At 37.4% G+C, this 25,310-nt stretch overlaps 1 protein-coding gene across 1 annotated transcript; it reads left to right on the top strand.

Annotated features, from left to right (window-relative positions):
* The first annotated feature begins 1,341 nt into the window (after window positions 1–1,341).
* Yes1 (YES proto-oncogene 1, Src family tyrosine kinase) lies at window positions 1,342–24,855 on the top strand. The gene is made up of 11 exons (XM_090353370.1): window positions 1,342–1,606; window positions 4,106–4,205; window positions 7,913–8,011; window positions 9,616–9,719; window positions 9,811–9,960; window positions 11,259–11,414; window positions 11,526–11,705; window positions 14,537–14,613; window positions 17,336–17,489; window positions 20,062–20,193; window positions 22,319–24,855. Exons 1-11 carry the CDS (start codon window positions 1,345–1,347, stop codon window positions 22,525–22,527), a joined length of 1,623 nt encoding a protein of 540 aa, XP_090209496.1. The 5' UTR covers window positions 1,342–1,344; the 3' UTR covers window positions 22,528–24,855.
* Window positions 24,856–25,310: the final 455 nt, after the last annotated feature.

Below are 25,310 nucleotides of genomic sequence, written 5' to 3'. Positions count from 1 at the left end.
TCTCAGATCTCAGCTTCTAGTAGCTACAGTTACAGGCATGAGCCACCAGGGCCAGCTAATTTTGCATATTTCTTATATTGATAGCCTCCTAATTTGGTATTGTGACATGTGTGGACATGTATTGATTGCTAGGTAAAAGTTGTCTTTAAGCTTTGAGCACTGAGTTGACATTTGCCAGTCTGGTAAGCAGAAAAGTATGTTGTTTTAATCTGCGCTTGGAAGCCAGGAAGATTGTGGGTTTTGTTTTACTGCTTTTTGTTTTGTTTTGTCCGTTCTGGGGCTTGAACTCAGGGCATGGGACCTGTCCCTGAGCAGTTTTGCTCAAGGCTAGTATTCTACCACTTTGAGCCACTGCAACACTTCCATCTTTTGAGTGCTTAATTGGAGATGAGAGTCTCTTGAGGACTTTCCTGCCTAAGCTGGCTTTGAACTTTGATCCTCAGATCTCAGCCTTCTGAGTAGCTAGTATTAGAGGCGTGAGCCACTACGCCCAGCTTGACATGTTTTTTGAGGTTAGGTCTCTGTAACTTGTTTTTTTATATATATAATTTTATTTTATTTTTTTAATTTTTTTTTGCCAGTCCTGAGCTTGAGCTCGGGCCTGAGCACTGTCCTTGGACTTTCTCAGGGCTAGAGCTCTACCACTTGAGCTTCAGCACCACTTCCAACTTTTTTTTTTCTATGTATGTGGTACTGAGTAATTGAACTTGGGTAGGCAAGCACTCTACCATTAAGCCAAACTCCCAGCCCTGGTCTCTGTAACTTTTTTGTCTAGGTTGGACTTGAACTATTAGCTGATCATCTCTACCACCTATTTAGATGGGTTTACATACATATATCACCAGAAAAAATTAAAATAAAATGTGACTTACATTTGTGACTCAGATTATTGCATTGATGTTGTTACAAGTACCATACAACAATACTTGCTTCACTGTATGTTAGATGTCTAGTCCTTGTAATAAAGTTAATCCTCAGAGCAAACCATATGAGATAGGTGATATTTTTTTAAATAATCAAGGGGCAAAACATCATTTCTGAAATTGTTCTGCTAAATAGGAAATCAGGATTTAAGTTTGCACTTCTGGTTTCAGAATTTATGGTTTTCCCAACTACTGTGCCATATTATTATTGGACTGTTACAGGTGGTCTAGTGTTAGTGATATGATTGGAGTAGGCCTTAGCAGAATTGTAGTAAAGATAAATGTGGGAAAGAGATTGCATTTTCAGCCTTTTGGTTACTTTAATATTACTTTTTAGTATTATTTTCAGCTATATCTTTTAAAGTGTCCTGTATGTTAACTATTCAAATGTTTTGTCTCTCTTACCTCTGTAGATTTGATAATGGGCTGCATTAAAAGTAAAGAAAACAAAAGTCCAGCCATTAAATATACAATTGAAAACCCTCCAGAGCCTGTCAATACAAGTGTCAGCCATTATGTAGCAGACCACACTACAGCGACACCACCAGCAGCAAAGGGAGCTTCAGTTAACTTCAGCAATCTCTCCATCACACCATTCGGAGGATCCTCAGGCGTAACTCCTTTTGGGGGAGCATCTTCTTCATTCTCTGTGGTGCCCAGTTCATATCCAACTGGTTTAACAGGTAGGCTTTAATCACACAGTTATGCTGAGAGCATAACTTGGTGCAGCACTTGTTCTGTATGCCATTACAAAAACTTTTCAAAAACTTAGATGTGGAAATTAAAATCTAACAGAAGTTAAAGTCAGTATGTACATGGATATGGTTTTCGGAAACTTGGTAATGACCTAAAGGTTATTATGTACTGGTTTATACCACTCATTGTTCAAGTAATTATTGAGTGTGTGGCGGGCACTGGATTAAAACATCCATCCCTCCTTCGGGAAGTTTATAACTATAAAGTGCTTGTTATAATATCTCAACTGCTATAATAGTAAAATTGTAATAATACATATAAAATATAATATTAAAATATTATAGCAGTTAGTAAATGTTAAGTTATATGGCAGTATAGGAATAATGGAAAGTTTTTGTCAGATTCTACTTTAGGAAGAAAAATCCTGAGTCTTAGAGTTTACATGATTTCTTTTTTACCATCTCAAATTTATTCCATTTTACATCCATGGGTAGATGCATATAAACTAATAATGTTTATGGCAAGTCAGTGGATTGTCCTGAGTACAGGATATACATGTTGAGATCAAGAATATGTGGTGAGAGCTGAGGATGTTACTCAAGAGTAGAGGACTTGCTTTGTATGCCTGAAGTTCTGGATTTGGTCTCTCACACCACAAATCTTAAAATGTTCAAAAGGTTATAAAACTTCAGTCAGGAGGGAGAAATAGGCAGTTAATAACTGATATTAGTCATTAATAACAAAATGTGTAGATAGTAACTATTGTATTCTTGAAAATTGTTTTCTTAACCCAAAAAAAGAGTGACACTGTGAGGTAGTAACCTATGCCAGTTAGCTGAAATCAGCCATTCCATAATTTGCACAATTCAAAATTGTGTTATATGCAATAAATGTGTACTCTTTTTTTTTTTGCCTGTCTGGGGCTTGAACACAGGGCCTGGCCACTGTCCAGGGCTTTCCTCAAGGCTAACACTCTACTGCTTGAGCCAGAGCACCACTTCAAGCTTTTTCTGTGTAAATGGTACCAAGGAATCGAACCTAGGCTACATGCATGTTAGGCAAGCATCTACCACTACACCATACTCCAAGCCCCAGTGTATACAATTTTTAAAAAACAAAATGATGAGAATACCAGAATACTTGCCTTGAGTAACTGTAGAGACGGAAATGTTGAACATATTGCATACATTTGTTCTGTAGTTTATTTTGATTGCATATAAACTTCAATTGTATAGTGCATCTCCTGTGCACATGTTGTTAAATGTAACAGGTTTTTTTTTAAAATTTTTTTTTATTTTTTTTATGTGTGCTTTAATTCCTGTCAGTTAATTTCTAAGGCACATGTAACTTTATTTTGGGCTGCGAGTTTGGCTTAGTGGTTGGTTGAGTGCTTGCTTAGCATGCATGAGGACCGGGGTTTGATTCCTTGGTACCACATACATAGAAAAAGCCAGAAGTAGTACTGTGGCTCTAGTGGGTAGAGCCCTAGCCTTGAGAATGCCCAATGACAGTGCTCAGACCCTGAGTTCAAGCCCCAGGACTGACAAAAATAAATAAATAAAATAAAGGCTTGCTTTAAAAAATGTAACTTATTTTTACAGTAAGTATAAATAGTCCTATTAAATCACATACACACATATTAATTGTAAAGGTTATGTAGAGAGGGGTTACAGTTACCTAAGTCAGGTAATGAGTACATTCCTTTTTGAGTAATGTCACTCTTCCCTCATCCTCTCCCTATTTACCCCTCTCAGCTCCCCCACCCCCAACACAGTGTCAGTGAGTATCACTTCTGAATTGGTTCACCATTTGTCCCTGTTTCTGTGTTTCTCCTTCCTCTCCCCAAATCAGATACTTACATACAAGACAAGGGTACAGAAATAAAAAACGATTAAATCTTAATAATTCCTGTTAATAATTATAGGGGCTGTTCATTGCATTTAAGAAATTGAACAGATGGTCCGGGAGTTTGGCCTAGTGGTAGAGTGCTTGCCTAGCATGCATGAAGACCCAGGTTCGATTCATCGGTATCACATACATGGCTCAAGTGGTAGAGCTCTAGCCTTGAGAAAGTCCAAGGACAGTGCTCAGGCCCTGAGTTCAAGCCCCAGGACTGGCAAAAAAAAAAAAAAAGAAAAGAAAAGAAATTGAGCAGATTAGTATCACAGCATTGACATAAAATTTTGATTATCTTTTTCAAACCAGAAATATTTCTTCAAAAACTGAAACTTCAGTTATTACCCTTTGAGTATAAAATTTTAGAATTTAGAGTAATTTAATAGACCTTAAAGAACTTAAACTGCAATTGTCAAAAGCCTAATTTATTTTAAAAATAAATTCTAGAAACGAGGACACTGACCCTAAGTTTTTCTTTCTTTCTTTTCCTCCTCCTCCTCTTCTCCTTCTCCTTTTGCAGGCAGTACTTTATTTCTCTTTTATTGATTTGTCTATATCATTTACCTTGATACTTTTTTTTTCCTTTGCAGGTGGTGTTACTATATTTGTGGCCTTATATGATTATGAAGCTAGAACTACAGAAGATCTTTCATTCAAGAAGGGTGAAAGATTTCAAATAATTAACAATACGTAAGTATTGTGAATATTTCATGAGGGAGAAACGTTGATAGAAACCTGGTCTTTACATTGGAGCCATTAAACTGGTTAATGATCTAAAGATGAGAGAAGGGCATAAATCTCTGACCTTTGAGTTGGATAATGCATTTCGTTTCTTGAGATACATGGCATACTACTACTGCAGCCGAAGTCACATTTACACAAATTGTGCCACTGGGTTTCATCCCTAAAGGGTAGATTTAATAATGAAGCCTTCTGGCATCTATAATGCCAGCAGCCAGGAGACTGAGGCAGGAAGATCTACCAAATTTTGAGGCCAGCCTAGTTCCTGTCTATTCTGGATTACATATCAAGATTGTATTCCAAAAACAAAAGGAAAAACTCTCATAAAGAGAATCTGATGTAAGTACCAGGTGATATAAAGATGATGCTATTTCTTATAAACTCGTGTGCTCTGGTCAGATTGACCCCCCAGTGTAACTTTTTCTTTTAATCACTCTTCCCCTTTCAAAAATAATTTTTAACAGCTTCCTTTTTTCTTCCCTCCTTCCCTTTCACCCTTCCTTCCTCCCTTCCTCCCCTTCCTCCCTTCTTCCTTCCACCTTCCTTTCCTTTCTTCCATCCCCCTCCCTCCCCCTCTCTCTTCCCCTCTGCCCCTCTCTCCCTCTTTCCCCCTTTCCTTCCTCTCCTTCCTTTCCTTTTCTTTATTTGCGGGTACCAGGGCTTGAACCTCAGTGCCTTATGTATTTGCACTCAACTGGCACTCTGCCACTTAAGCCATGCCCCCAGCCCAGTTTTTGGCTGCTTATTTTGGAGATAGAGTCTTACAGACCTTTTTTTGCCTGGGCTAACTTCAAACTACTATCCTCTGCATGAGTGATTTGGTGGCTGGTCTCACTATTTTTTTACATGTGAATGAGGTACTTTAATATATTCAACCACCTTAACTGCAAAGATTTCATTTTTCCTAAGAAATAAAGGGGAAAACATTGAGTGAGGAACCCTTCTTTCCCCAAACTTACCAAATTAAGTTGCTTTCTCTCTGTGTGACTCCTAGACTTTTTGTCACTTAGTGGTCCACCAGAAAAAACTTAACACTTGTTATGAAAAACAATAATTTTATTAGCAACCCTAGTAATATCTCAAAGCATACTTTGAGCTCCTTGCTTCCAGTCATTTTTCCCTATCTATATTCCCATTTATTACCAATATTGTTCTAGAAAGCAAAGTATGATTTTTGTCTCGTTCCATAGACAGTAATTATTACCAAGATAAAAGGAAAAGAGCAGAAACAATAATCATCCACTATATCTTTTTCTCTTTTCTCATTCTATTACATACCCATGCTGGAGTAATTGGAATTTTCTGAATGTTTTGGACTTTCTCATTCTTTCCATATCCATGTGTGATTTCCTTTTTTTGTGGGCTGGGCAAATGTTCTGCCACTGAAGCCATACTGCCAGTCTTCATTTCTTTTGTCTTAACATCCGTACTCATTTGTTAAAATACAGTTCATAGGTTCTTTCAATTGATGCCTCTCCTACCTAGCTTGGTCTCCTGTTTTCTCGTTTCTCTTGGGTGTTTATTATAGCACCCTGTGCAAACCTCAATCATATTTGCATCAAATTTTAAATTATAGTTTGTCACTTGACCCGTCATTCAGAGTGGCTCAGGAGATACTTGACAGTGGCTGGAGATATATTTGTTTTTTGCAATCAGGATGCTGCTTCTGTTTATCTAGTGGGTAGAGTAGTGGGTAGAGGCCACAAGTATTAGTAAACATGACAGATTCATCAGTTAAAAAAGTATCACTGACAGATGGTGGGTTCTGTACTTTTAAAGACTGTCTCATGTTCAAGCCCCGTAACTGACAGGAAAAAAAAGAACATTACAGTTTTGTATACTATTTAAAAGAAAAAACATGCCATAACAACAAAAATATGAACTTCTGAGATATTCCATAACATAGATGAACTTTGAGAATTATACTGCGTGAAAGAAGCCAGTCACAAAGGACTGTATAAATCAATCTGTTTGTGGGAAAGACTCACATAGACATCATATCAATAATGACTGGCAAGAGATTAATGGTTGCCAGTGACAAGAGTGGAAGGGGCCTGGAGATATCTAGTAATAGGTATCGACTGAAGAAATGTACTAAAATTCATAATTCTGATAGCTCTACAGCTCTCTGACCATATTAAAAGCAGCTAAATTCTACACTTGAAACATATGGGTTATAGTATCCAAATGTTCTCAAGTCTTTAAAAATAAAAAACAGGCTCAGAGAGATAAACAGTGTATGGGAATTAGACCTAAAATGTGAGATATGAAAGCATAGGGCCATATGCATATATATGTACATATACACAAACCTAAATAGACACACACATATGCACACATATACATATAAGATCAAACTGACAAAGTATGGTTTATGTAGAATTGGGTTTTCATGGTGTAACCCCTTTGAGCAATTAATAGATCACTTAAGAGAGTGAATGTTAGGAAGCTGAAACATTCCTGAGGGACATATAGGCTAAGAAGGAGTAGACAAATGGGAAGAGGAATGGTGAACAAATATAGCCATAAAACTCAGTGCGTACATGAAATAGAAAATTAGACAGTGGAGGTGGGATGCATGGGAGGGATAGGGAGAATGATCAAAATGCATTGTACTTGGGTAGCAATGGCTCATGCCTGTAATCCTAGCTACTCTGGAGGCTGAAGATCAAGGTTCTAGGCCAACCTAGATTCTGTCTTCAGTAAACTACTCCGAAAAAGCCAGAAGTAGCAGAACATTCGCCTTGAGCACAAATAGGCTCAGGGACAGCTCCTAAGCCCTGAGTTCCAACCCCAGGACAGGCAGAAACAAACAAACAAACAAAACCATTGTACACATAAATGAACACGTTAAACTGAGACCCCTTCATACAACTATTTGAAGATTTATTTAATTTATTTATTTTTGCCAGATCTGGGGTTTGAAGTCGGTGCCTGGGCACTGCCCCTGAGCTTCGTATGTTCAAGGCTAGCACTCTCCCACTTGAGTCACAATACCACCTAAAGCTTTTTCTATTTATGTGGTAGTGAGGAATTGAACCTGGGGCTTCCATGCATGTTAGGAAAGCACTTTACCATTAAGCCACATTCCCAGCACAAGATTATTTTTTTTTAAAGTACTCTAAATGCAATAATTTTAAAGCTTTATCTCTCCAGTATTAGTCAGCATTTTGTTATCTTACGTTGAAAAATAATACAGAAATTCATAACTAAAATGTCAGTGTACAAAGAGATGCCAGTGGGTTATAAGTATTGGGAGATTGAGAATGGAAGGATCTTAGTTCAAGGCGAGCCTCAAGACCTCAACTCACATCTGAATTCAGTTTATGTATAGCTGTAATCCCAGCAACCATGGAAGGGCTAAAGTAGGCAGATCACAGCTTATGTGCTCACTCAGATTGAAATGAGATCCTATCTTAGAGATAACCAAGGAGAAGCAAGATTGGAGATGTGGCTTACGTGATGTTTTGAGTTTTCTTGTTGGTTTGGAGTAGAAGTATGTAACTTTTGTTTAGTCAGAACTCATGTGACCTGTTTTTTAAATGTTGTTCTTTGAATGCATAAATTAAAAGATAGAAATAATACCTTTTATGTGCTTCATCAAGAACTTTGGTATAGTAGTGTGATTGTGGTAACTTTTGTTTTATATGTTACAGGGAAGGAGACTGGTGGGAAGCAAGATCAATTGCTACAGGAAAGAATGGTTATATCCCTAGCAATTACGTAGCGCCTGCAGATTCCATTCAGGCAGAAGAGTATGGCAATACTTCATATTTTATTTATTATTTTGATTTCAAAAATGTTTTAATGTGCATTCTACTTAACCACAACCTTACACACACACAATTACATACTAGTTTTAATGCAGCTAATGTATCATATTAATAGATACAAGTTGAGAATTAATAATTGATATCATAATATCTGTTCAGAGTATTGTAAGTGAATCTGCATTAATCAAACTGCATTATGCCTGGTCTCTGTGCTTTATTTTTCTACTTTTTAAAAAATTATTATTATATTTTTTTTGCCAGTCCTGGGGCTTGAACCTCAGGGTCTGAGCACTGTCCTTGGGCTTTCTCAAGGCTAGAGCTCTACCATTTGAGCCACAGCACCACTTCTGGCTTTTTCTTTGTATGTGGTACCAAGGAATTGAAACTGGGTCTTTGTGCATGCTAGGCAAGCACTCTACCACTAGGCCAAATGCCTGGCCCTTTTCTACTTTTTTATACATGCTCTACAGACTCTTGACTTAGGTACTTGAATTGTGGTTGTGTAGGAGAACATGTTTATTTTCTAGGAAGCTCACACTGAAGTATTAATGATTGAAGCATGTTTGCTTTTTTTTTTTTTTTTTTTTTTTTTTTGCCAGTCCTGGGCTTCAGCTCAGAGCATGAGCACTGTCCTTGGGCTTTCTCAAAGTCAGAACTCTACCACTTGAGCCATAGCACCACTTCTGGCTTTTTTCTATGTATGTGGGACTGAGGAATCGAACCTGGGTCTTCGTGCATGCTAGGCAAGCACTCTATCGCTAGGCCAAACTCCCGGCCCCATGTTTGCAACTTTTGATAGTGAAAGAAAAAGTACACATACACAAGCAAGTACAAAGCAAAATGTGAACCACTGGAAAACCTGATTGTAGAGCGTATGGTTGTCCTGTGGTAGTGTTCTTAGAACTTTTAAAAACTAACAGGTGACTTTTGGTTACTACTTTTAGGTCAAACCAGTTTACATGCTACTTTGTTTTTCTATTAGAGCACTTAACACAGTTCCATGCATATATATTATATACATTATATATATATATTATATATATAATATATATATTAAATACTGTTTCAGTGCTTGCTTACCTTTACTGGTGATACTTTATCTCAGTGACTCTTTTCTACCATTACTTTTTATTTCCTCCTTTTGTCTTCTCTAGTATTTAGTAAGGTTTTTCATAGGAAGACTCATTTTTAGTCATTAACCTTTGTTAAATAAAAATGAAAATTTAGTTTGTATATGTTGTATATCATATACTTCCATCTTACTGAATACAGATGTTCACTTCTGTATTCAGTATTTCCCTCTTTTTGCTATCAGATAGCATCTGTATTTACTCACTTTCCCTTCTTTTACTATTTCTAGGTCTTCCGGTAGTGTTCAAGAGAAGTTTTGAATAGTCTGTATATGAAAATACTATAAACATGACTGTTAGAGCATAGTCATATTTATAATATTTCTGATTAATGAATAAAAATTTGGGTTTCATACCATGATTTGTCTCCTATCACATTCCATTCTCACTGATAATGTATCTTTTTTTGACTTTCATATTTTTCCAGCTCACAGTATCATTAATTTCTTTTTCCAGATGGTATTTTGGCAAAATGGGAAGAAAAGATGCTGAAAGATTACTTCTGAATCCTGGCAATCAACGAGGTATATTCTTAGTAAGAGAAAGCGAAACTACTAAAGGTATGAACTATTATTATACTGAGTAAGTAGAAAATTCCCTTGAGCAATATTTTGAGGAAGGTATAATAAAGGAGTTTATTTTTATTCCTAGGTGCTTATTCCCTCTCAATTCGTGATTGGGATGAGGTCAGGGGCGACAATGTGAAACACTACAAAATTAGAAAACTTGACAGTGGTGGATACTATATTACAACCAGAGCACAATTTGATACTCTACAGAAATTGGTGAAACACTACACAGGTAGGTAAATTCTTTCAGAGGTAAAAGTTATTTCTTCATCTATTACATGAAGACAAAACCAAGTCTTACGTTTTAATACTTACATACAGTATGTGCCCAGTAAAGTTTATATTCTAGTTTTAAAATGGGAAACAAGAGCTGGACCTGGTCTAGGCAAAATAAAGTGAGACCCTGTCCCTAAAAAAATAAAATGGGTAAAACTTAGTATCTAAATTAGGTTGTTAGATAATGTGTAAAATCAGACTGATCATTGTGATTTTTCATCTCACTGGCTTAATGTTTCCATTAGAATTCATTTCAAACCAAATATTTCTTTATGGACATAAATAGGACATAAATAAGTATACAAAACTAAACACTATCTCGGGGAGGGATATATCTTTTAAGATTTCAAAGATAATGAAATTTGGTCTGAAGATAAAGTTTTCTTACCCTAGAAAATTAGTCTAAAGCAGCTGTAGACATTCTTGTCTTTTAAGGATCTTTGGAAAGTATTACTGGAATATTGTATCTCAAAACTTCTCATTGCCAATTTGATATATAAATGTAGCTGAAAGTCTTCAGATAATAAGAACTACAAGATGGGAATTTTCCACAGTAATTTCTTCTTTAATGACATCTTGTTGCAAATTGAGTCTTACCAAGTCAATCAGCAATCTTGGCACTGATCAAACATGTGACCAAGCCGTGTTGTCACTTAAAATTGCCCTTGTAAGAATGTGAATTTGTGTGATCTCTTCATTAGAATGGGAGGAAATACCTCATACAATTGTATAAGCAAGGTGTATAAGTGGAGCCCTCACAAATCTGTGTTTCCTGGTTTTGTGTCTCCATTTAAAATCCAATCTCCTTAAAGGAAATTCTTCCTTGATTTTTAATATTACAAATTAGTGGTGGTTTTACATAACTATTAATAAAGAATAAATAAATTCTAGTGGTCAAAAGCAAAACTTTGAAGATAGATTTAAATTTCATGGCCTTACTTATTGTGGAACCTTGGGAGAGTTTCATAACTTTTCCAAGCCTCACTTACATGACATATGTATATATATATATATATATAAACACAATAGCTAGAACATAGTATCTAGTAGATAACAATACGTATTTATAACATTTTACTTCTATATTTGCTTTGCTTCTTAAGGACAATTTCTTGTGTGTGAATGTTTTTAGAATAAAATTGATAAAACTTTGTATTGTTTTTCTGTAGCCAAGCTTTTAAAAGAATGATACACTATGTTTCTGCTGCTTAATTTTGTAATGCATTTTACAGTGTAGTTTATTCATTTATCTAGAGCATGCTGATGGCTTATGCCACAAGTTAACAACTGTTTGTCCAACTGTGAAACCCCAGACTCAAGGTCTAGCAAGAGATGCTTGGGAAATTCCTCGAGAATCTTTGAAACTAGAGGTTAAACTAGGACAAGGATGCTTTGGTGAAGTATGGATGGGTAAGAAACTTGAAATTCTAGTTAATATGTTTAAATAGTTGAACTATTATTCACTGAAGTTTGCGCTGAAATCCCATATGTTGAAGTAGTAAAAGGCATTTCTTTCTCTAGGAACATGGAATGGAACCACAAAAGTAGCAATCAAAACACTAAAACCAGGTACAATGATGCCAGAAGCTTTCCTTCAAGAAGCTCAGATAATGAAAAAGTTGCGACATGACAAACTTGTTCCACTGTATGCTGTGGTTTCTGAAGAGCCAATTTATATTGTCACTGAATTTATGTCAAAAGGTATGTATATAGTGTTTTGTTTTAAAGACTACTTACATTGGAAAACTTTTTTTAAAAGTAAGTCTATGACTGGATGGCACTGGCTTGTACCTGTAATCTTACCTACTCAGGAAGTTGAGATCTGAAGATTTCATGATTCAAAGCCCACCCAGGCAGGAAAGTCTGTGAGACTTTTATCTCCAGTTAACCACCAAAAAGCTGGAATTGGAGGTGTGGCTCAAGTAATAGAGTACTAGCCTTGTGCAAAAAAACTTAGTGATAGGACCTAGGTCCTAAGTTCAAACCCTAGGAATGGCACCAAAAAAAAAAAAAAAGAAGTAATTTTACGTGTAGATTTTTATACAGGAATCTGAAAAGAGGCAATGTGACAGTTTATAGAAAAATGATTACTTATAGTTTGTCCAGCGTATACTATAAAGTACTAAAGAAATTAAGCATTCAGAATCTGTCTTTTTTGTTTGTTTTTGCTTTTTTTTTTTTTTTTTTTTTTTTGTGGATCCTGGGGCTTGAACTCAGCCTGGGTGCTGTCCTTGAGCTCTTCAGCTTAAGGCTACCACTCTACCCTTGAGCCAAGCCCCCCCTTCCTGTTTTCTAGAGGTTAATTGGAATTAAGAGTCTCAGATCCTTTTGTGCCCGGGCTGGCTTTGAGCTTTGGCACAATTATGTACTCAGAACTTCCAGAAACTTCCTTTTTCTACTGTCATCAATGGAAGTTTTTCCTTTCTTCCCATGATCTTGCATGACAAAGGTTAATTATTGCCAGATACTTTAGAAGAGGAATCAGTAAGTCATAGAATATGGTGACTGACTATATTTGATCCATTTTGGATCAGATCTGTCTTAAAATTATTTATTGATGTTTTGAATCAGACTAGTTAAGTCACTTAAATTATGTCACCCTCTCCAGTGGTTTACTTTGACCAGTGAGGTAGTTCCATCTAGTGGTGATAGGAGCAACTACAAACTTGTAAACCAACTAACAGCTTGTTAGTGGATAGCTAAAAGATTCTGAGAGTCCCAAGTGCCTAGTATTCTTTAGAAGGAGTTTCCTCTCCTAAACAACTGTCCAGAAAGCTACTGGAACGGGTATATTGAATGAGCTAGAAGAGGAAAGAGTAGGAGGAGGGAGGTAACATTACAATGAAAATATTGATTAGTACAAGAGATAAAATGGAGAAAATGCTGATGTTTCATTTAGCTCTGTATGTTAATTTTAAGAACTGTTTAGCTTGGAGGATGTAGTGGGATTCTGTGTTGGCAAGTAACTTAGGGTTATTTCCAGAATTTAACTTACAAGTAACAAAAGTCTTTTCTAGTTTCAAAACTTAGTAACAATCTCACCCATTCTAATATTCAGTTCCTTAGCCATTAACCTCCTATATCGTTTTGTTTCATGTACTCTAGCATAAACCCCACTGTTCTGGACAAATTTTCTTGTATGGGTTTTACTGGTGCTGGTTTTGTTGTTGTTTAGTTGTTTTGTGGTGTTTTTATTTTTTCCTTGTGATGCTAAAGACCAAACTCAGGAACATGGGGATGCAAAATGCTCTGCCACTGAGTCATACATATCCCAACCCTGCCCATGACTTACGTTATTTTTTTCACATGAAATTTTGATTTCCCTATCTCTTGACCAATCTACCAAATATTCTTCCTTGATTGACAGCCAATCTATAACCATATATTACATTTAGTTCCCTCAACTGTTGTTTTTCACATAGCATTGCTACTTTTCATGGTCCATGTTCATGTTTTGAATATTGGCCTTAATTGGGTTCACCTGATATTTTTTTCTTGACTAAATTCAAGGTATACTTCTAACTGTTAATAGAAGCAACAACCAGATTTTGCATTCCTAGCCTTTCACTTTGTTCTATTCATAGCACATTGCTGTTTCATGATGTCTTCTGCTAAAATTGAGTTCAGTACTTGCACAGCAGCTAGTTTCGCCAACTCTATATTGTTACTATACCAATATAGTCACAGTTATCTGAATTCCTCATTCAGGTTGACTTAAAACTACTTTTAAAATCAAAATTAGAATCTTGATAAAAACAAGGGAAAAAATGACTAATTTGGTGGTGTTTTCGCTTGGGATAGAGAATTGTACCTACCTTCCTTCCTTCCTTCTTTCCTCTCTCTCTCTCTCTCTCTCTCTCTCTCTCTCTCTCTCTCTCTCTCTCTCTCTCTCTCTCTCTCTCTCTCTCTCTCTCTTCCCCTTCCTTCCTTCCCTTCTTCCCTCCTTCCCTCCTTTCCCTCTTCCCCTCTTCCCCTCTTCCCCTCTTCCCCCTCCCTCCCTTCCTTCCTCCCTCCCTTCCTTCCTTCCTTCCTTCCTTCCTTCCTTCCTTCCTTCCTTCCTTCCTTCCTTCCTTCCTTCCTTTTTTCATGTTACCAAGAGAAGTTTTTGGTTTTCTTTAGGGAATATTTTCCAGAATCTTTCTTAAATTTCAATGCTGCCAAAAGGTATTTAAAAAATGAAAAGCCAGCCAGGCGCAGTAGTTCACACCTGTAATCCTCGCTACTCAGGAGGCTGAGATTTGAGGATCTTGGCTCAAAGCCAGCATAGGCACTAAAGAATGCAACTCTTATCTTCAATTAACCACTAGAAAACTGGAAGTGGGGCTGTGGCTCAAGGGTGGTAGCCTTGAGCTGAAGAGCCCAGACCCAGAGTTCAAGCCCCACAACCCACAAGAAAAAAAAAAGAGAGAGAGAGAGAGAGAAAAGCTGATTAGTTTTTGTTGTTGGGTAATTTGTTTGGGGATGAAAAGAGTATTTCAACTTTACTCTAAAATTTGCTTAATTTCCATAAATAATCTTGTTGTCTCTTACAGGGAGTTTATTAGATTTTCTTAAAGAAGGAGATGGAAAGTATTTGAAGCTTCCACAACTAGTCGATATGGCTGCTCAGGTATTTGCATATACATATATCAATCTAAATTGAAAGTTTATATTTAAAATGTAGAATACATAGTAAGAGTAAATGTGGAATCTTAACAGGTACCTGTAAATACTATATTTTATGTAGTGAAATAATGGAATTTTAGAAGAGGAAAGAATATGCTACATAATCAAGTATGCTCTTCTAATATTAACAGTATCTACTATAACAGTATCTGAAGACCAGAAGTCTAAAATTTGCATAGCTTTTTAGCCACTTTTTAGTTGTAGAACTCCTACTCTGGTGTTGTGTACTATATCACATGGTGTCTTAGAGAATGTTTCCACAACTGTAAAGTCTGTATTCATATTTTAGTAGATTAAGAAAATTAAAATAGATGAGTATCATTTCAAAGAGAATATTAACTGTCTAAAGCATATGCTCAAATATTTATTACTATAGTACAAAACAAAAATTAAGATGTAGGCTCCAGTGGTAGAGCAGTAGCCTTGAGTTGAAGAGCTCAGGGACAGTATCCGCCTAAAGGTCAAGTTCCAGGACTTAGTTTACTTTTTCAAATTCAGTTTCTGCTAATATTGATGTTAATGTTCATAGGGCCTTTTATTCGTTTCATTTGATCTGCTGATTCTTCCCAGTAAGCATCCTCATGTTCATGGAATCTGGCAGTTCAGAGAAATGAGAAGTATCCTACTGGGAAACTTACTTATGAGACAAACATATGCCAGACCTTATTTAAATTAAGGCTTTCAGACAGTGAATATTAGGGGAATCAACACATCTCCTTTGTAAAAACACAGTAAATGTGTTAGGCCTGTGTGTTATATAAAATTTTGTCATACTGCACTTTTGTATGTGTGTGTGTCCTTGGATTGAATGTGGAAATTCAAAGCTCAGTATTGAGGAGGGCGGGGGGCGGAGAGAAGCTGGGCACAGTTGCTCATGCCTATAATTGTAGCTATTCAGGCATTCAAGATCAGAGTGTCAGGGCTCAAAACCAACATTGGCAGCTAAATTCTCAAGGTTCTTTTAACTTCAGTAACTTGAAAAAAGCTAGTAGTGAGGAGTCTGGCTTTAGGGGTAGAGTACCATAAGCAAATGAATTCAAGAGAGATCATGGATCCCTGAGTTTAAACTCCAGTATCTGCACCAATAAAAAGTCATTTTCTTGGGCCATACTCTAACAGATTGCCGGCTATATTTATCTGGCTTACACATCAGTCATCTTTCACGGGGACAAATACCTTTATTACCACTACATATAAAACTATGCCTGTATGGACCTTGATGGGATTTTATCCAGGAGTTCTTATTAATCCCAGATTTTTTTGTTTTGTTTTTTGGTATTGGTCCTGGGGCTTGAACTGGTTAATTAGAGATAAGAGTCTCTTGAGACCTGGGGAAGTGGTTTAGTGGTAGAGTGCTTGCCTAGTATGCATGAAGCCCTGGGTTTGATTCCTCAGTACCACATACACAGAGAAAGTTGGAAGTGGTGCTGTGGCTCAAGTGGTAGAGTGCTAGCCTTGAACAAAAGAAGCTCAGGGGTCAGTGCCCAGGCCCTGAATTCAAGCCCCAGGAATGGCAAAAATAAAATAAAATAAAGAAAAAGTCTCTTGTCTACCTGGATTGGCTTTGATCCATGATCCTCAAATTAAAGCATCCTGAGTAGTTGCAATTACAGATATGAGCTACCAGCTCCAAGTTCCAGATTTTTTTTTTTGCCAGTCCTGGGGCTTGAACTCAGGGCCTGAGCACTGACCCTGGGCTTTCCTCAAAGCTAGTGCTCTACCACTTAAGCCACAGCACCACTTCTGTCTTTTCTATGTATGTGGTACCGAGGAATCAAACCTGGGTCTTCATGAATGCTAGGCAAACACTCTACCACTAGGCCAAACTCCTGGCCCCTCCAGCTTTTTTGAAGTACTAGATTACTTAGTATTAGAGTGTTTTGTTTTAATGTTGTTATTTTTCCCTCCAGACTATGCCTGTACTATCTTTTTGTTGTTGTGTTGGCGGTACTGAGGTTTGAAATCAGGTCCTGATAATTGCTAAGCTGGCACTGTACCACATGAGCCATGCCCCCAGCCTTGGTTTTTGCTGGTTATTTTTTGGGTGGGGGGGCATGTGTGTGTCTATTTCTGTTTGTCTATCCTGAGTCTTGAACTCAGGGCCTGGGTTCTATCCTTGAGCTTTTTTTGCTCAAGGTTAGTGCTCTACCACTTGAGCTATGGCACCACTTCTATCTTTTTGGTAGTTCATTGGATAAGTTCATAGACTTTCAAACTGAGATCTTCAGGCCTTAAATCTGCTGAGCTTTTGCCAATTAAAGATACAGTCTGGCTTCCACTTTGGGTGTGTGCTTGAGCTGCCCTCTTGCCTACGTTTGGCTACTGTCATTGCTAGGACTGTAGTCCCTTGCCACTGCATCCAGCTTCCCTCTACAGCGATGGAAGTCTTTCATATGTGTCTTTCATTCCAGGCTCAAGCTGGCCTGGAACCGCAAGTAGTTTTGATGACAGGTGTATGTCATTGTGCCAGGCTGTAAGTTAAAGTCTTGAAGAACTTCTCTGCCCAAGCTGAACTTAAACTGCAGTTCACTGCTATACACCAATCTCCTGTTGTTATCTTTTGAAATCACAGATTCGTTTTTCAGTGATACATCTGACATTAAGCAGAATTGTTTCTCCTTGCTTTTCTTTGTGTTATATGTTCAGCATTTTGTTTTCTTTCCAAGATCGCTGATGGTATGGCATACATTGAAAGAATGAACTATATTCATCGAGATCTTCGAGCTGCTAATATTCTTGTAGGAGAAAACCTTGTGTGCAAAATAGCAGATTTTGGTTTAGCAAGATTAATTGAAGACAATGAGTACACAGCAAGACAAGGTAAAATTACTTTCAAACAAATGTCTTAACACTCTCGAAAATACAAGATTTTACAAGAATAATAATAGTTCTAAGTCCCCTCACCTCCATTTGTCACTGACATGGCAAGAGCATGCTGTCAGTCCTAGCTTATTGATTGAGATGGAGTCTTAAGAACTTTTATACGGAGTTTACTTTCAAACCACAACTGTAATCTTTACCTCCCAAACAACTATGGTACAGGCTTGAACCACTTTAACTTACTTGCCATTGTTCTTTTTCTTTCTTTCTTTTTTTTTTGCAATTATATTTGACATTCTGTGGTTAGTTTTTATCCATGACATGTGGTAACAGGGACTTAAGTTACCAAAGTATAGAGCTTATTTGAGTAACATTTGTTTTCACTTTCTAGATAACTGTACACAAAACAACATGGGACATTTCATATACCTTTGGCTCAGACAACTTTGTGAGCTTCATCTGATCCATACATCTGAAATGCCTGTGGCGTACACTCCTATAAGCCCACTCTGTGGGTGTACTTGTGAATGTTGATAGTGTTTTTTCAGGTCACCATCTTGTTGATATTAGAAAGGTCCTTCTCTCCACCTTTCTTTTCTGCTGGGGCCAAGTTGGAAAGGTAGAGTGTTACAGTTATGACTAAGGAAAGTTAACACCCAAGTACCTTTTTGTTTGTTTTCAATCCAGCAGTCATTTTTTTTCTCATGTAATAGGAAATCTGGATGTAACAAATCCAGGGCTGGTGCAGATAATCAAAGAAGCCACAAAGGTAGGAATATGACTGAAATGTCATATTCATTGTCACTTGCTTTCCTAGTAAGTGCAAGGCTGTGAGTTCAGTTCCCAATATTACAAAGAAAGAAAAACTGATAGGAAAAGCCAGGACCATTATGTCTACTGTCCCAAACTCAGACTGTACTCTTTCATATTTGAAACAGTGAACACTATACTTGGGAGGCTGAGATTAGAAGAAATTTGCTTGAGACCAGGTTTTAAAAAAAACCCCTTAAGACACATTCATGACCCTTTCAGTAAACCCTGGACAATAAATGTTAATGAGACGCCATCTTATGAAAAAAAAAATAGAAAAGTGGCAGGAAAAATTGCTTGTAGCTATCAACAATAATTAGTTATAGTTCCTGAATACCAAACTGTACTTAATAGTCATGGATTTTAGTTAGTCCTGATGGTGCATATCATATCACTTAGGATGCCGAGACAGGAAAACCTTGAATTTCAGGCTAGCCTGAGCTATCTAATAACAAAAGTTTTGTTTTTTGTTTTTTTATGATTCTGAGGATTTGAACTCAGGGACTGGAATTTTCTAGGCAGGAGCTCTACTCCTTGATCCATGCCTTTAGACCTCTTTGTTTTTATTACTTTTCTCATAGGGCCTCACATTTATATTCAGGCAAGCCTGCACTGTGTTGATCCTCCTACTTATGCTTTCCCACATAGCTGAGGCAACAGTCTTGTGATACCACATCACACCTCGTTTCCTTGTTAAATGAAGGCATGCTAGCTTTTTGCTTGGGCTGGCTTTGAAACATAGTCCTCTTGATTCGCCTGAGTATCTGGAAGTACAAGCACTGTAACTGGCCCTAAAACTTAGTGTTTTGTTTTGTTTTTATCATTTGTGGGACTTGAATTCAGAGCCTTGAACTCTGCTCTAGCCTCTGGCTAATGCTCTGCAACTTGAGCCACAGTGCCAATTCCAGCTTTTGAGGGCTTAATTGTAGATAAGTCTCATGGGAACTTTTCTGCCCTGGCTGCCTTTGAATTGCAGTCCTCAGATCTCAGCCTCCTGAGTAGCTAGGATTAAGGCTTGAGCTACCAGCATCTGGCAAGTTAAAGATTTTATGATCCATATTTTTGCTTGTTCAGTTTCCACTCTTTATTTTCTTGGATGGTTTTCTTTTCCCTCCAGCATTTATTAAAAAATATTACTGATGGGGCCGGGAGTTTGGCCTAGTGGTAGAGTGCTTGCCTAGCATGCACGAAGACCCAGGTTCGAGTCCTTGGAACCACATGCATAGAAAAAAGCTGGAAGTGGTGCTGAGGCTCAACTGGTAGAGCTCTAGCCTTGAGAAAGTCCAAGGACAGGGCTCAGGCCCTGAGCTCAAGCCCAGGACTGGCAAAAAAAAAAAAAATTACTGAATGTCTTGAAAGAACTAAGCCAGGTGCAGTGGCTCACAATTACAATCCTTGCTACTTAGGAGGCTGAGATCTAAGGATCGTGGATTCAAAGCCAGCCCAGGCAAAGCCAGCGCAGGTACTTTAATCTCCAGTTAACCACCAGAAAACCAGAAGTGGCACTGTGGCTCAAGAGGTAGGGCAGTAGCATAGACCTGAAGAGCCCAGGCCCAGAGTTCAAGTCCCATGACTGACAAAAAAAGAACTATAATTTAGTTTAATATAAATTTTAGAAATTAATTTCAACATGTATTGTCTGGGTTTGAAGACTTTGACACAACACATAAAGGGGACACTGACCAACATAAGCCCCTGCTTACACTATATTTACACAAATAAATTTTTTAAAACCAAATTAAGATTCCCAATATTGTTTTAGGTGCAAAATTTCCAATTAAGTGGACAGCTCCTGAGGCTGCACTATATGGCCGATTTACAATAAAGTCTGATGTGTGGTCATTTGGAATTCTACTGACAGAACTAGTAACGAAGGGGAGAGTACCATATCCAGGTAAGTGTGCATTTAACTAGCTTTTTGTTTTCCTAGCAGTGACATTAGTAAGTATATTGAAAGTAGAAATGTACGAGTAGGAGCTTTTCTTCTTACCTTCTCATTTTAAGTTGGTGCTCAGCAGCCAGTTGGAAACTATAATCTTTGAGTTACTAGAACAAGCACACCTGGTGTCTGAGCCTATGTTCTACTCAGCTTTCTCCTTTAGGACTTCCTTTAATCTGGCCTGTTCTCTCAGATCAAAAGCACATCTTAACAGGTTACTGGTGGCTATAACCTGAACCTATAATCCTAGGTACTCAGAAGGTTGAAATCTAAGGATCCTGGTTGAAGCCAACTGACACTGAGAAGCCTATGAAACCCTTATCAATTAGCCAGCAAAAAGCTGGAAGAGGAAATGTGGTTCAAGTGGTTAGAGTGACAGCCTTGAGCAAAACTAAGCCAAATAAGAGCACTAGGTCCTGAGTTCAAGCCCTAGTACTACACAAAAGAAAAGAAAGAAAGAAAAAAGCTGTATCTTAAATATCCTGGGTTCTTACTCCCTCCAAAGTAATTTTCCCAGTCATGTGACCCATGTATTTTTGTTAGTATATATTTCCCATTTTATCAAGCTATTAGTCTCTTAACTGTCATTATCTTTTTTTTGGGGGGGGTGGTTATGGGGCTTGAACTCAGGGCCTGAGAGCTGTCCCAGAGCCTCTTTGTGCTCAGGGCTAGTACTCTGCCACTTGAGCCACAGCACCACTTGCTGGTTTTGACTGGTTAATTGAAGATAAGAGTCTCACAGGGACTTTACTGCCTGGGCTGGAGTTGAATGGTGATCCTCAGATCTCAGCCTCCTGTAGCTAAGATTATAAGCATGAGCCACTGATACCTCTCATTATTAAAAATGAGAAAAATGTTTCCCTCTGAAAAAATAATTTATAGAGCCTCTGGGGTTAAAGGGAATTTGAGCTCAGTTGAAATTCAGCTATAATTGAGTATTTTTTTCTAGCCTGATGGTCCTTAAACATCTCCCGAAGTAGCTTAGTAATAGAGGAATATTAAAGTATGTAAAATCCAATCCAAAACTACTATGCTAATGTTAGGACATTTGAGTATCACTTGGCTTCTCTCCTCGAATACCTTCAACTATAGATCAGATTTCATTACCTACTTCCTTCTTTGCATCTTACCAGCTCTATCCTAACCATAGCAATTTGTGATAACACCAAAATCTGAATTCTGCCACCTTTGCCTGCCCTTTCCTATCTTCATAAAACCAACCGTTCTTAAATTTCATGGTCAAACAGTAAAAATCCCTCTCTTGCATTTATATTTGTCATTTGCCTTTTTATTTTACTACTATTACTTGGCAAAGTCATGACACCAGATAAAACTCAGCTCTGCCTGCTAAACCCTCAGAAAGCATCACTATGGAAAAAAAAAAAATAGTCAAACTAGGTAGTTTCACTTTCGAGTTTAAAGCTACGAGAAACTTTCAAGTCCGGGGCATGCTAGTATGGCTAGTATCCAGTGTACCACCTCACTACAGACTACAGAAGTTAGACAAAAGATGAAAAACAGCAGTTTCAGCATTGCACCTCCAACAATAAGATCCACAATCCTTAACAGAAGCACATAAATGAGCCCTGCGTTTGCATCACCTTTCTCCCTGAGGACAGTTGTGAAAAGGACATAGAAAACAGTTACTAAAAGGGTACAGGCCAAACAGAAAGCAGCAGGCTTATTGAACAAAGGAGATAGAGGATCCAGTGCTAGAATCTGGAGTGTCCTGTTCTGGGAGGAAGGAACTCTTAAAATGCTGCTTACAAATTTCCTGTAGGTCCTTGCCCAATTCCTAGCCTGTGCACATACATAGAAATGCTAGAAGTGGTGCTGTAGGTCAAGTGGTGCCATGCTAGCCATGAGGAAAGCCCAAGGATGGTGCTCAGGCCCTGGTGGGCAGAGGCGGGGGGGGGGGGATGGGGTGGAGATTTCTTTTCTCCTCTGGATGGGTATACTCTTACATTTAAATTTGTTGAAAGACTTTTCTTAGTAAATAAACTTAAATGCCTCCTCATTTAGTGCTTGGGAGACACATACTGTTTTTGGCATTGTGTGTAATATCTGAATCTTGTATTAGGTATGGTGAACCGAGAAGTGCTGGAACAAGTCGAACGAGGGTACAGGATGCCATGCCCTCAGAGCTGCCCAGAGTCTCTCCATGACTTGATGAATCAGTGTTGGAAGAAGGACCCTGATGAACGACCAACATTTGACTATATTCAGTCCTTCTTAGAAGACTACTTCACTGCTACAGAGCCACAGTACCAGCCGGGAGAAAATTTATAATCCAAGTGGCCTGTTTCATATACAAACTGCCAAAATGGAAAGAACTTGTGTAGAGTTCCTCACGTCCAGGAATCAGAAAGAAGAAAATCTTCACTCTGCATGTTTTTAATGGTAAACTGGAATTCCAGATATGGTTGCACAAAACCACTGTTTCCCCCATGTGTTAAAACTTTAAAGTACCATTGATGAATTTTTCAACTTATTTCAGGGTCCAAAGAAAGTAAAGTTATTGATGGCAGTGTGAGTGAGAACATGAGAAGACAGCAATAGGCTACAGCTTATAATCATTGCTTTTTCCTTACATTCACCATTATGAAAATTATTTATTGTTACAGGGAAAACTTGAGAGGTAAAATTTACACCACAGTGAAAACCTAAATTTAAGGAATTTCACAGGACCAAATAAGTCCATTCCAGTTTTTTTTTTATCTTGCATTTATTAGTCTCAAAAGTTGTTTGTTTTTTTTTTAATGTCAAACAGCTAATATGTGCGGTCTTAGCATATACCTTCCTTTTGTGCAGGAATGGGCCAAGGTTTTTCAAAGCCAAAAAAAGGATCATAAACAATTGCTAAACCTTGATTAAATGTTAGGCCTCAGAAGTGGAATGGGAAAATATAATACACTGTGCTCATACTCACAGTATGGAGCTGAAAAATAGAAAATTTTTCAGTCATTTTCTGACTAGTTCACTTCAGAATAATAAAGGTAAGTAGAAAGTGACAATCTTTTGTAATGTTTTATTGCTTTTTTAAAAGGCAATATATAAATGAATTCTACTGTCCAGTCCATGGGGAAATCTTTCATCTTTAGATAGCATGGAAAGTAAGACCCAGTGTTTAAGCAGTCCATTAAAAAAAAAAATGCTTGGTATGTGAGATGTTGCTAATGTGTTCTTATGGGAATGGGTGCCACACGTAGAAAATATCACCAGATCAGGGACTTGAATGCACTTTTGCTAGTATTGAGTATAGAGAGAAGAAAATGTATTTAAAAGAAATAGGAAAGAAAATATGGAAGTTTTACAGATAGAGGAATGGAATATAGTGTTTAGTGTTGATGTCATGGGGTAACAGATGGTTTTGCTGGCACTCAAAGCTCCTCACTTAGCTCTTTTCTGAGACTGTAACACTGCAAACCTAATTCCTCTTAACATACACACTCAAGAGTGCTAATCTCAAAACGGTGAAGCAAGGCTTCACACTAAACACAGCTTTTATGCAAAACCTTTGTAAAGCTGCAATTTTCAAATCCCTGTTTGAATCTTATCATGTAGTTTTTTAAAAAACTATTCTAGATGGCTGTCATTTGCCCTTTTAGAATATATTAATTTAGAAAGGAAAAAAATGTATTCTGAATAATAGTGGTAATTTAAAGGGGGTGTGTGACAGTTTTTGCCCACTTAGAGTTCAAAGGTGAAATATACAAAATAAGACTGATTTTTTTTCTGGCTCAGAAGTAAAGAAATTCCCAATATGGATTTGATTAACAGCATTACTTGTTTAGGAATCTAGCAAAGGAAAAGCAATCTGATAAGCAAAAAGTGTAATATTTATGTTGTAAAATACCGTATTTTATAGTCAAACTTCTTAAAATATATGAGGCTCCCATATTTCAACTTAGAATATTAACTGTATCACTGTCTGATTTATCATTAAATTTAGAATTTTTTGCCGTGGGATGTATGTTCATGTTCCCATAATTTTAAAATGTTAACAAATGAACTTCATGCAGGTTGGCAACAATTCTGGTACCAAAAATAATAGTTCCTTTTTTCCTATAACCTGTTTAGTGTTGCATCCTCTCCCCCAAAGGGTCTCCTAAAAAGAGTGCTGTCATTGCCCATAATGTCTACAACCGTGACATGAATGTTCAAAGGGCTTTACAATCAACTATATGTTAGACTCTTTAAGTATTTTTAAAAAGGTAGCAAAATCATGTTTATGTACTAATTCTGATCATTAAAAAAAATAATCCAACAAAAGTTGGTGTGGTATTCCATAGGTTTTTAACTGAAGGGAGCAGTTCCTTATAATAGTAATTGCATAGGAAGGGTAAAACACTAACTTAATGCATATTAGGTTTGTATTTTTAAATTACCAAGAAAATGAACTGTTTTGTACATTTGAAGATTGTTTTCCAACAACTTTCATTTTTATTGTCATAATGTGGAACTTAATAACCCTTACCAAAAACGTTGGCAAAAAGAGCCACCTAGCACATACTTTTTTTTAACGAATAATGGTAGCCTAAAATGTAATATTTTTATAAAGTATTGTAATATTGTTTTGTGGATAATCGAAATAAAAATTCTTGTTGAATGCACCTATTTATCTTTTCAGTTGCTATTCATATTTTCTCTTTTTCTTTTTTTCTTTTGTTGGGGCTTGAACTCAGGGTCTGGGCGCTGTCCCTGAGCTCTTGTTCAAGGTTAGCACACTATCACTTTGAGTCACAGCTCCCGGTCTGGTTTTCTAGTGGTTAATTGGAGATAAGAGTCTCATGGACTGTCCTCCCCAGGCTAGCTTCGAACTGTGATCCTTGAATCTCAGCTTCCTGCATAGCTAAGATTACGGGCATGAGCCACCAATACCCAAACCTTATTCATTTTTTAAAACTTAATATATTGTGACTTTTTTCTTTTACTGGAAAAAAATGCTTTATTTGTACCTCTTGAGCAGAGTTAAATGTATTCTTTTTGTTATTGTTGGGGCTTGAACTCTGGGCCTTGGTGCTGCCCCTGAACTCTTCAGCTCAAGGCTACCACCCTACTCCTTTAGCCAC

This window comes from Megascapheus bottae, chromosome 19 (genome assembly GCF_031878675.1).
Source record: "Megascapheus bottae isolate mThoBot1 chromosome 19, mThoBot2.hap1, whole genome shotgun sequence".
In the NCBI taxonomy this organism is placed as follows: domain Eukaryota; kingdom Metazoa; phylum Chordata; class Mammalia; order Rodentia; family Geomyidae; genus Megascapheus; species Megascapheus bottae.
The sequence above is the reverse complement of the archived record's forward strand: the minus strand, read 5'-3'. Positions and strand labels throughout refer to the sequence as shown.